This window comes from Leptodactylus fuscus, chromosome 11 (assembly GCF_031893055.1).
Source record: "Leptodactylus fuscus isolate aLepFus1 chromosome 11, aLepFus1.hap2, whole genome shotgun sequence".
Taxonomy (NCBI): domain Eukaryota; kingdom Metazoa; phylum Chordata; class Amphibia; order Anura; family Leptodactylidae; genus Leptodactylus; species Leptodactylus fuscus.
This window is the reverse complement of record NC_134275.1, coordinates 51608376-51621810: the sequence shown is the minus strand read 5'-3', so window position 1 is coordinate 51621810 and position 13435 is coordinate 51608376. Positions and strand designations below refer to the sequence as shown.

Below are 13435 nucleotides of genomic sequence, written 5' to 3'. Positions count from 1 at the left end.
CTTAACCACAGTTTCTCTTGCTTGATCATACATTTCTAGATTTGGTGTTCCCTGAAAAGAAAGTCCAGTATCTATAGAACGATTTCTGTATCAGACCTAACCAAACATTTATTGGTGCCTGCTTTAGCCAGAGAATTTACCCACCACAATTCCTTGGCCCCGTAGGATTCACAGCTGGAAGTCCATTTCAATGCAAGTCAATGTACCCAAGTATGTACCATCAGATGTTCTTGCCTTATCCATTTCAACACGTCAGGATGACTTTCAGGTCTATCACTAAGGACCTCTACAGATCTCTACTGATCACTTCAACCTTACTCAAAAGAAATTCTACAGTCAGTCCCATTACTGATAAGTTTAACTTAAAAGAAAATGGTAAAATGTCCTACAAGATCCAAGAAAATTGAATACTTGACACCTGACATATCCACATTTCCTTATTCCATAGTAATTTAAGAAAAAGAGCAACATTGTGACATGATAAAGCCTTATCTTTGCCGAACTTCTGAAATGTTACCATCACGTTCAACCTCCTTGAGCCCTCAATTCCTGGCCACACTGTGGGAAGGAAAAGATTTTCTCCAAGTGACACCAATTGATAGTCCAAACTGTTTTTATCGCTACTCTGCATTATTTCCCAACCCTGAGAGATGACATTTCCAATGTACCTGCTCCACGTGACAACATCTCATTGGGGTTCAGCAATCGGGATTGGAAAAGATCGGATCCCGATCAAGCAAATTTCACGAGCGGGATAGAGATTGGCTGGAAAATTATTGAAAATGAGATTTTCAAATCTCAAGATCGGCTCAACCCTAAAAGTGACTTTTCCTAAAGAGAAGCATTGACTAGGGTGGAGCGATTGGGATCGGAAAAGATCAGATCCCGATCAGCGATTGAGCAAATTTCACGATCATGATCGGCTGGAAAATTAACGGAAATCTGATTTTAAAATCAATCCTGAAATCTCAAGATCGGCTCAACCCTACATCTCATCTGTCCAGTGGGCAAAAATCCAAACCTTGGTGATTCCTTGACCTATAAACTGTATCATGAACTAACACTCTACCTACAATATCCACCCCATAGATACCCCATTACATAACCGTTAGTATCTCGTCATCCCGGTGTCTCTACATCACCACTTGCAGATCCAAAAGGATAAGAACTTTGTGGTGGTGGAAGAGAATTCTAGAATATAGAAATAATTTCACACATATAGGATAACATTTACACAGAGGTGGTCCCATAACATGGGTCTTACCCAGTTTTGTCTCCTTGGGATAAGGTTCTCTTTCCCATGAGTCCAATACCTAAACGAACAGATCCATAGACAAGTATCCAAACCTTGTTGGCCAAGTAGTCAGACCATGGTGACCAAGTAATGGAGGACTGGGTGACCAGTAGACGTTTCCTGCTTAAAGCCATTATGAGCATCTTTGGATGATAGCCCCGAATCTCACAGAGCAAAAAATAAAAATGTAATTTGCAGTCGCAGCCTTTGCTTCATTTTATATTACATTGAGTTACAGCTTGCAGCAAATACTCGGGACACATTTTTTTCCCTATGTTTACACATTTTCCATTCCCAAAGGACGAATGGCACTTGTTGTATTTAATGTTACACTTTGTAAAATTCTGTCGCGCTGAAGACGGGCTCTTGTCTACGTTTACTATTCCACGGCTAATGCTATGACAACCCCTCGGGGGCCGTAGTTAAATAATGACAATAAACAAATCCCACAGTCGGAGGAGAGATTTATTATTATTTTTTTTAAGGAAATAAAACTGTATAAAGTAGGTTGCGATTCTGAATTAATCTTGATTTTGTACAGTGTAAACTTTGGCTATGTGCACTCTCTGAATCCTAATGTAATGCAGCAGAAAACGGGGAGGGGGCAGTTAAAGGGACAACAAAGCTAAAATTGATCTGATCTTTATCTCCAAGGCTATAGCTTCTTGTTACCAGCCATATTAGGCTAAGAGGAATTGTTAGTATTGTATTACGTTAAATTGCTGCTGGCTGAGCGCTTGTTCAACAGACATCTATTCCTATAGACTGCCCAATACACATGCATACCCAACCTAGTTCTTTTAAGGGGTTTTCCAGCACCTAGCGCATGTTTCATACCGGCGACCTACCCACAGGATAGTCATCAGTATGTGATCTGTGATAGTCCGACACACAGACCCCGCACGGATTCTGGCAGCCTCCAACTGCTGCAGTGGACAGGGAGTGCATGCAGTAATAGTAGGAGAGTTGTAGTCGGCACCACCAGAATATATAGCTATTTAGCATCATGTATAAGTCTATAGTGCTGTATATTGTATAGTGGCGGTGCTTTGAATTGCAGCCTAATCCCATTCACTTGAGCTGTAGCATGACTATATGATCAATGTCAGGGGATAATCATACACATTAGGGAGAGTGTGTGCCTACATAGGCAGTAGGAGACTTACAAGTCATTCCTGCTCCGCTAGGGATTCTGGGTAAAAAATATGCAAATCTATTCTCCAGGATCTAATTAGGAGAACAGTGCCTCTGTATGCTGCCCTCTAGAGGGCAGTCTCCTTAACATCATGCATGACTAAGTCAATAAGCCTACTAACACGATGCGGATTTAATTGCCAAATTAGTATTTCTATTCCAAAAGAAACAGATGTCCAATGGACAAGATATCATTAGCCTGGGATGAGGAAGTTCTACAAACAGCTGATCGGCAGGTGTCCTAGATGCCAAACCTTATCAATCTAGTATTTATGGTCTAAACTTTTTTCTTCTCGTAGACCACTTTCAAAATGTTACTGATTTCGGTGGACCCCCTACTGCTATATTTCTACCCTATTCCCAAAACTCGTCAAAAAATGTGAAGATTACATCTAACAATGGAAATTTGTGTCGCGCCTGAGACCCCTGGGGATCCACCTGGACCACTGGTCTAACCGAAGGACAGGACATCAGTATTACAGTCCTAGAGAAAACCTTTAAATAGCTTCATATTCTGATAATAAATATACATCGGGGTTTAATCTCCAGAGAGGAACCAAATAAATATTTTCCGGAGGATTAGAGATTTAGAATTTCAAAAAGAGGAACGTTTTAGGTGGAAGAAAGACAGAAGAACTTGGGCCAAAAGCTGAGACACTTCTGAATATGGATCGGGCCCCGGCCAAGGTCACCCTGTAATATAAAGTGCAGCAAGACCCGACTCCCTTCTATTGTTCTTTCCTATTAATGACATTGAAGGAAGCTTTAAATCCAGCGATATGCAGAAATAATGTGGAAATGCCTGGAATGTTACAGGGTAAAACTGCTTACATAACAGAAATTCACTCTGTTTGATAGACTGTCCGGTTGTCAGGATCAAGGGAAATGATCTGAAGAGCGGTTTATCTTGTCTGCTGACATATAAATGAATAATGTTGTGCTTGGTAAGAACGTTGGCACGAGGCACAATAAAAACATACAGTAAAAGGAGGAATAAAAACCAGCAAGAACTAAAGAAGAAGAAGAAGATCATGTCTCCGATGGTTCAGCGGTAATTACTGGTTATTAGCACAGAGATCTAGACATAGACAATGTATCTGTACTTAGAGTTTGACCAGTGTCACAGATGATAAAACAACACGCTATCGTTTTTATATGGACCAATTATGGATTTTGCAGTACAGTGTTACAAATAGAAAAAAACTAAGTGTATATAACTGTAAAATGACTGTAATGATTCAATTAATAATGTGCTTCCTCATGTCACAGCAGAAAAAGTGAAACATTGCATGTACATACATTAAAGCCCCTGTATCATAGATGACAAAACAACATGGAATACTTTGTATCTAAGCCAGCAATTATTTCATTTGCAGTGTTACAAATAGAAGTTTAACTCCGTGTACACCGCAATATATTGACAAAATGTTGTACTCTGTGTATGTGGTATATCTGTGTCACAGATGAAAAGTGTGAAATGCATACCTCCCAACAGTCCGGGATTCTGCGGGACATCCCCAGATTCGGTGTCCTGTCCCGCAGTCCCGGTTTCAACTCATCTGCGTCCTCAGGATGCAGATGAGTTGAATTCATAGGCGAGTAATGCAGGAGCTGTCACAGCTCAGCTTCTGCTTCAGCACTGCGATCTGGCTCCTTGATGTGTAGGCGCGATGGGATGATGTCACTCACATCGTGCCAACAACTCTGAGTGAGACTGTGGAGAGAGCTGCAGGGGAGTGAGGAAAGGTGAGTATCAGTGAGTTTTTGTGTTAAACATTTAGGGGGAACATAATGAAGGGGGCCCATGAAACTGGGACAGATGACGTGAGGGGGGAGAATGACATGAAACTGAAGCAGAAATGGAGGGGGGACATGAAATTTGGGGCAGAGATGTAGGGGGGACAAGAAACTGGAGTCAGAGATGGAGGGGACATGAAACTGGAGGCAGAGATGGAGGGGACATGAAACTGGGGGCAGAGATGGAGAGGGACATGAAACTGGAGGCAGAGATGGAGGGGACATGAAACTGGGGGCAGAGATGGAGGGGGACATGAAACTGGGGGCAGAGATTGAGGGGGGAGACAAAACTGGGGCAGAGATGGAGGGGGACATGAAACTGGGGGCAGAGATGGAGAGGGACATTAAACTGGGGGCAGAGATGTAGGGGGTATATGAAACTGGGGGAGAGATGGAGGGGGGGCATATAATTTACAGTTGACTGTAGGAGGATTATACTGTGTAGGGGCACATGAAAAATTAAAGAGAATGGACGGCGTCAACATAAAAGTGGGCAAAGCTAAATTTGCTTTGGCATGCCGCACATTTTGTCCCTCTTTCTGTTCTTCAGAAGTTGGGAGGTATAGAAATCTTACACAAACATAAAAAAGAGCCATTGTGTCACAGATGATAAAAAAACAAGTTGTACTTTGTATACAGAGCACCAAAATTGAACAGATTATTTATTTTGCAGTACAGTGTCTCAAATAGAAAAAAAATTGGCAATGTGCCTGCCCGTGTCACAAATGAAAAAAATGAAATGTTGCATGTTCATGCAGTGGTTGCAATATAATCAATTTAATGGGGATAAAACCACAGCCTTGGATATTAGGTCTCCCATGAATTTTAGATTTGCTAGTGTTTGCAATGCTGACAACCCAGATGTATAAGCCAAGTCTAACTACCAAGGAAATCTATGCCTGGGGAGTAAGTTTCAGGAAATAGCAGGGTTTAGTGTTTTTAAGGGGCTTCATACCCCAGAAAGAGCTGCTTCTGTGCTATAGATTTGGATAATTTTTTACCAAATTTTGCAGAAACTAGAAGTCTGGATGTTGGGAAAGAGGACTGCTGTTTTTGAAAGGGGGTTTAAGTGCTGATCTTGACAGAGGCATCGCCAGGTGATCAAACCATCTTAACATAAGCCTAAGTCTCGAAGTCAATTTCATTTTAAATGAATTCATCTCTTCAATAGCGACGTTACCGCTCGCCGACTGTCAACTTTTCTTTTCTCCTCTTTTTTTTTGTCTTCAAATGTGCAAAGAAGACAACTTCAGCTCCTTTGAAAAGCTAGTAAAGCACCTTGGGACGGCTTGTTAACAATATATTAATAATTGTTTTGGCAGGTGACTCAGTGAATTCCCATGCAGAAAGTGGAAATGACAGAATTAACTTTGATACAAGCGACATCCTATTATTGATGGTAAGTCCACTCGCTCAGACAGGAAAAAAAAAAATGAAAAAAAAACTACAATGTATATTTAAAAAAAAACCTAAGTGACTAGAGATGATTAGCTCTAATTCCCTGGGATTCTCCTTCTGTAGATCAGATGTTCATCGCACTCAACTCATTAAACTTCATGTAAAAGTTTGGAATTTTTTATACCACGTATCGAATAGCTGTAGCTACTGCTCCTGACATCCCCATACACATGCATGCTCGGTCCAGCCAAGCATGTATGTGTTGTCTATCAGGGGAGGGAAGTAATCCACATCATCATCGTCATCTGTCATGGAAGACTTGGAAGGACTTCACGTATAATAGATAGGGTTTCAAAATTAGTAAAACGTCAGCGCTAGTTGGGCCAGAATGAGGGACGAGGTTCCCTAGAGATCTTTGTCTGAAAAAGCTGGGCAAGAGTCAAAGGGGCCATGAGAGGTCAATGTTAGCATTGACCAAATGTTGCTAAACATGTGAAGGGAATTTGTCACAGTTGTACAGAAGTTGCAAATTTTGGAACAGGCCTCATTGCTGCAAAAATTTGCAACATATGGTCATTTTTTTCTGGCAGAGTGGGTGGGCTTAGTGGTGGGGGTGCGGTATCCAACAGACAACATATTTAGAGTCATTTGTGCCAGAAACCGTATATCCGGTGTAAGCTGATGGCTGGTCAGGTATTGGAGGGGGTGTAGATCTCACCCAGACTACTCAGGTGGGTGAGATGAGAAAACTCCAGAAAGAACGTTTCTCAGCAGATAACTATTGTCTGCTGAGGGTTATTTCAGAGTTCCCATTACTGGGCTGGATTTTTAGGAATGGCGGGTAGGTTGGTAGTGGGGCCTGTCATTCCACCCCCCTCCAATCCATACTTTGGGGATGTTCCGGCAGCGACTCAGCTGCAGAGAATCTGCTCATCAAGGAGGCTTAAGAAGCCAGCTCCAGCAGCAGACTCTGGGCAGAGCTTGGCTGGAGAGCCAACAGAGAGGTCATATTTTTGGAGCTGTGTCCTGAATGATTCTACTGGCTTTTGGATTTCTGTTATTCTAGGTGAGGTAACCTATTCTATGTTTAGTTACAGCCTAGCCGGGCAGGGATTTATATTTGTATTGTTTCCTTTTGTTGCTGCACTACCTTTTTTGAGTGAAAATAAACTCTACCTTTGTTTTGGACTAAAGAAAATTGGACTTTTGTGTCTATGCCACCCCACCTAGCAACCCCAGACCCTGACACCGGTCATAACATTGATCTAATATTCTGTAGAGTTAATTGTCTGAAACATGGACTGACAATAATACATCACTTTTTGTGCACCTTGTTCCATTACAGTTTGGACTAGAACAGGTAACTGGAACAATAGTCTTATGGTACGTTCACATCTGCAATGTTTTGGTCAGATTCTTCTGTATTATCCAAGCACCTTAAGACTGGACTAAACATGGATCTAATAATGGACAACAACAGATCCCAAGTGAAGGGATCCCGTTGAGTATTCTTATTGTTTTGTCCAACTAAACTTAAGATTTGTGGTTTAAGCAGACACAGACACATCAACCGATCTTGTTCTAGACTAGAAAATGTCTTACCTTTGACCAATTTATCCTTTTCATGGTTGTTTCTGGTTTGTACTCTTTCTTTGGTTTCATCCCAAAAGGCAATGCTACAGGTGGTGGAGCCATAGTTCGTAGCCCAAAAGGTGGTGGCGGTGGTACACCTCCCAAAAAGGGAGGTGGAGGTGGAGCTCCAGGAAGTGGTGGAGGTGGAGGTGGGCCTGCTCCAGGAAGTGGCGGTGGTGGTGGAGGACAAGGGGCCATTCCACCTGGAAGAGGTGGTGGAGGAGGTGGTGGTGGAGGCCCGCCTGCTGCTGGAGGTGGTGGGGGTCCTCCTGGTGGCTTAACACCCTGAAAATCAATGCAGATATGAAACAATGTAAATAATATGAAATTCATTATAAATTTACTTAAACGTAACATGGATAGTTAGGGAAAGTTTGTTGTGTCCATAGTCCTAGAGTTGTTGAAGATACACAATCTTTAAAATTATATTACATGAGCAGTAGAAGATGGGAAGAAAATAAGGATATAATGCAAAACATAAGAGACCATAGAAAATTTCAAAAAATTCTAAGTAACCATCTGAATGACCCCAAGAAATCGGAAAAAAGAATTTAGTTTCCAATACTCTCTCAAATACTTCTCAGCGTTTCTATTACTTGTTCACTTAAGAATTCTCCCCATCGGTGACCACGCTTTCTGGGATTTGTACTTGGTTACATATTTTTGGATTATGGCTAGATTCTTTTTGGTTCGGATAGGTCAGTGGTGATCCAACTCCTGGCACGCCCACGATCAACTGATCAAAGAAATGCCCTGCAACAGAGACAGCGCTGTACATTGTATAGTGGCCATAAATGGTACTGCAGCTCTCTCTTTATAAATGGATATATCGTCATCAATATATTGATCCTGAAAAATTGTAATTATGTAAAAACTTACAAAAATTTATTTTATTATACATTCAAATAAGCTTTATTTACAACACAGCCCCTTGACCATTGGATCTAAACCATGGTTCTGAGTGCACAGTGTGATATGTCCATAGTTGCCAACTGTCCTGAACTTGGCAGGACAATCCCGAATTTTCAGAAACCACACCAGCAAATCTGTGCATGTCCAAAATGGGGCAGCCACACACAGTTTGGTTCAGTCCAGGGATGGGACTTAAACAGGGCTTTTCACCACTTCCATCTCTTTGCATCCTTCAATAGGTCCCGCTCCACTGATTCCAATGCAATAGGAAATTTTATCCCCCACTATTCCTAAGTAATAACTTCTGTCAATTTTGTTAATATGCTAATTAGGCTCTCTACTGTCAGGTGGGAGGTTCCAAACCAACTGTCCCAGCCTAAGATAATAGAAAGCCTAACTAACATATCAGGTGCACCAAAAGCTCAGGAATGATGTGGGCTAGAGAAAATTTTCCAATGCCCCCGTAAGAAAGACGTTGCGACTTGACTCCGTTTACAATACATTCCAAATTTTCTTGCAAATTTTCTGACATCGTCAGACTGCAAAATGGCCGCCTCCCTGTATCTAGGCAACATGAATGCCGTAACATCGGCCAGGGAAACGTTCAGAAGAATGTCGGAATGTAACAAAAGTCTATTTTGCTCTGAATGGCGTCGGCGCTCGCTGCACACGGCCCTATTAACCGCCAGATTTAGAAAATATATGGTCAATCATCAGTAAATGGCGCATAATTTCTATTAACTGCATTGACACAGTGTCTGGAGAAATATTTGGGCTTGGAAACCCGATAAAGATTACGGAGAAAACAGTCCAGATCGGCAGAATCTAACAAACCACAGATGAGCGTTCTCATTTTTACATTCGGATGTTCCTGGCAATAGCAGAAAGGGAATATAATTGCGGGAGTCTAAATTATCATCACAAATCTGTCATGTTCATATTATCACCACTGCAGAAAATCCATCTGCTAAAATGAATTTTTTGCAGCCTGGCCGAAACGCCAAAAATGAACCTCGAGTCATTTTTGCTCTTTTTTTCCTGTCACCGTATTTACCCTAATAGAAGACCTTGGAGTCGTAGCTTGGCGAACACGATGTCAAGCTCTAACGTGACAGGCAAGTCAAGTAGGAAAGGGTTAAATGTTGGATTTCTGGAATCGTTCAGATACCAGTTTTTGGTCTACGTCCCTGGTTAGAAAATAAAGCAGCTGTACTTAAAAAAGAACCCTTCACCCCCAACAGCTCTTTACAATCTTCCACTGATTCTGGAGGTTGGAATTTTTTCTCTTGCCCCCACCGTTCCTGAGCAATCATTTCTAGTCGTTTCATCATGCAATATGTTAATTAGGCACTGTCAGGTGGGCGGGACCTCTTGTTTTTTGCTCCAGCCCAAGACTGACTGTTGGGTGCAAAAAGTAACAAAAAATGATTGCTCAGGAATGGCGAGGGCTAGAGAGAAAATTCCAGTGGGTCAGCACATAATGACGGATGCAAAGAGTTGGAGTTGGTGAAGGTGGTAGAAGGTCTCCTTTAAATACCAATGTTGATTGGTTTGGAAGAAGAGCAAATTTGCATACTTTTCTCCCATGGTGCATTGCCTGTAGGTATCTTGCCACTTATCCACTGGATCTCTTCATTCAACCAGTGTCCTGCACCCCGAGCTACAGTCCATTGAAAACTAAGTTGGAGGAGAAGTTAGCTACTCCCTTGCTAGTGTTCAACCTTACACTACGGCAAACTATGGGCAATGACCAAAGGTGAAAGCTCCGGTGTGGTGTGATACAGGCCTGATGGACACAAACCCATAGGATTACTTGACCAGATCATGTTGTTCCCTTAATAAGTAGACAGTCTAAAAAATTAAAGGGATTTTCCAAGACTATTATATTGGTGACCCATCCTTAGAATAGACCATTAATATGCGATCAGTAAACTATAACATCCATGACCCATCAGCTTGCAGTGCTTGGTCAGCTCCGCTTCATCTTCTCAGACCAACGACATCACCCATTGGACATGCCGCGCTCAGTCCCATTCAATTAAATCAATTGTCAGTAGCGGTGCAATGTTAGGTCAGTGGTGTTATCTGTAGAGGGGTTACCTTCTATTTTAATATTGTCTGTCATGTAAATGAGGTGACTGCTGGAAATAAAACCCCTATAAAATTGGCAAGTGTCAGGCTATTACTAGGCTTAGTGGCCAGAGTGAAAATTGCAGGATATAGTATTTAAAAAGAAAACACCACAAAATTGTTTAAAGAATGGAAAGACTTCAGTATTGAGTCCTTGTCCTTTGTTTTTACAATTAATCACAACTATAGATCGTAAACTTGTATTTTCCCATAAAGGACATGCAAGTAATGTACTGTAACCCTGTAAATCCAGAATAAGAAAGACTGTAGACTATGAGAAGCTCTGCAGCACATGCAATGGTGGAGACTGATAATACTGATTTATCCCTGCTGGTAGAATATAAAATATATCATTATAAAGTTGGCTTCCTTGGCGGTGAAGACCATGTATTGAGTCGGAGGCGTTGGCCGCATAGGTTTCCTTGTAAGACGATCCTATAAGGCCGGAGTGATGGAACTTCACCTACAAACACAAATATCTTCATTCATCTTTTCTTCCTAAAGTCGGTTTCTTGCATTGCATAAAATGAAACCTTGCCAAGTGTGAGGCATTGACTCTGAGCCGTATCGGGGACTTTACAGTCATATCCTATGACTTCTTACAGGAAGATCCGTGACCATAGGCACAGAACTGTATATACATTACAGATCTATATATAGCAAGAGAAAGTCATTGATTCTTAGGTCTTTCAAAGAATAATCTAAACCCATGTAGTGAAAAAGTCGGTCACGTCCAAGCGGACCTCTGTCTCTTATCTTTCTGCCTGCTGTAACTTTACACGTTCTGCCTTGTGCCCCTCTTGTCGTGAGATGTGACACCGTCATCCCTTGTGCAGCTGATAAAAGATTTCATGTCATATTTTGCTGCACACCGTGCACAGGTTAACAAACTGTGGAGCTCTGGACGTGCTAGTGTAATACATGCCACGTGTGAGGTGGGGGCGCTGTTATAGGATATAATGTCTGCCCTCCTCACCCTACTATACCGCACCATAGTGTTCGCTAACACATCTGTACCATGTGCAGCCTGCAACTTAGCTGATAGCTTGTGACATTGGGTACTATTACTAGAGCACCATTATGGAGGTATTGTAAGATACGTTATGGTGGCTCTATATAGCATCACTATGTATGGAACTGTATAGCACTATTATGCGTATGAACATTACATGTTGGTTGTATAGGAGAGCTATACAGTACTAGTATTGTTGTAAATGTGTAAAAATATGCAAATCTGTTTTCCAAGATGTAAATAGGAGAACAGTGCCTCTGCTTGCTGCCCTCTAGGGGCAGCCACCTTACACATCACGCACAACTTTTTCAACAAGCCTTAATGCTATGATGCAAAGTTTAGCCAAACTAGTATTTCTATTCCAAAAGGAACAGATTCCCAGCTGTGGACAGCACTGTTTTGATTTGTTGGGTCTCATCAGAACAGTGTAGGGATACTAGTTTGGCAGAGTGAGAGACTATAGACCAGGATCAGGGGATAATAACACTCCTTAGGGAGTGGGCACCTTCACAGGCGTATGGAGACTTACAGGCCACTTTCACTCCACTAGGGGATTATGGGAAAAATATGCAAATCTGTTTTCCAAGATCCCCTAGAGAGCAGCAAGCAGAGGCACTGCTTTCCTATTTACATCTTGGAAAACAGATTTGCATATTTTTCCCATAATCCCCCAGTGGAATGGAAAAGGCTTGTAAGTCTCCATACGCCTGTGAAGGTGCCCACTCCCTAAGGAGTGCTATTATCCCCATATCCTGTAAATGTGTAGTACTGCTATGGGTCTACTACATGATAACATTCTATAGAAAGACCTTTGTGTGGTGGTATTACATGAGCACTATACAGTGCTACTATTGTTGTTAATGTGTAGTACTACTAAGTGTTCACTACATGTTAACATACAACATGAGCACTGTATGGTGGTATTATATGATATATTTTAGGACAACTATACAGCACTACTATTTTTGCCACCGTATACTACTAATGTGAGCTCACTACACGACAGCATTAATATGAGCATTATACGCTGGGATCATTTTTGTACTATATGGTACTGATAGTTCTGGCACTGTATGGTAGTACTGTGTATGATTGTGATATTATGAAGTTTCACTATGGAAGTATTATAGCAGCATCCAAGTGATGGAAGATGTTACTGGACTGCAAAACCACGTCTATTCAAGGAGCGGCGCTACAGTTCCCTGTAAGCAGTGTCCGGGGCTGCTGGGTCGTTCCTATTACTTGAATGGGAGCTGCAGCAGTCTGTCCAGTGGTAGACCAAAGGCTGCTGCAACAGCTCATCTGTGTGGGTTCCAGGTGCTGGTTACATACTGATGACCTGTCCTGCGAATAGAGCATCAGTATGGAACTGATTTGGGAAATGCAGCAAAAAATTATTGCGAAAAAAAAAGGCAACAGTTTTTTGCACAGCATTTTCATTGTGTTTTTGCCAAGTTTTCCTGCGCAGATTTTCTGCCTTTATTACGCCTATAGGGAAAACAGCCAGCGTTTCCGCGGGTGTTTCTGAAAAGGCAACTTTTCCACTGCAGATTCTATTCTGCAATGTATGGATGGGATTACCAAAATCCCATCCACTTTGCAGCCAGTGTAAAACACCCTATTTATATGGGGATTCCTTACAGTCCCATGTTAAAGGCAGACATCATATCCTAAAATGCAGAAGTGTTGTGGCCATGACAAGTTCAGCACTGCTACATCTCACATACAACTGAAAAATGAAAGAAGCGGAGTCCGAACAGGAATATGTAGAGTTACAAGAAACTCCATAAAATGGACCAATTACCCCAAGATTACACATGGCTGCAGAAAATGACGGAATCTGATGAACCCAACGCTGGAAATAAAAAGCTGCTTAATAAATAATATGTATGTATTATTTAAATATTGGGATCGAGCTCCTGTGCGAGCGGCTTCCTGGCAATGCAGCCGTCAGGGCCGAGAGGGATCGATACCAAATTGCTGCTGATTAGATCTTTACCTACAAGCTCAATTGGAGCCCAGTTATTGTTTGCATTAGAAGAAGCCGAGACGCTAATGACAGCAAT

The 13435-nt window shown here is 41.8% G+C and overlaps 1 protein-coding gene across 2 annotated transcripts in view; it reads right to left on the bottom strand.

The window, feature by feature from the left end:
- Positions 1-13435, bottom strand: part of DIAPH2 (diaphanous related formin 2) — an 824584-nt gene that overhangs the window by 569025 nt on the left and 242124 nt on the right. For both annotated transcript variants that reach the window (XM_075260108.1, XM_075260109.1), the window contains one exon: positions 7286-7600. In XM_075260108.1, coding sequence (XP_075116209.1) covers positions 7286-7600 — 315 coding nt within the window. The remainder of the gene's footprint in view (positions 1-7285; positions 7601-13435) is intronic.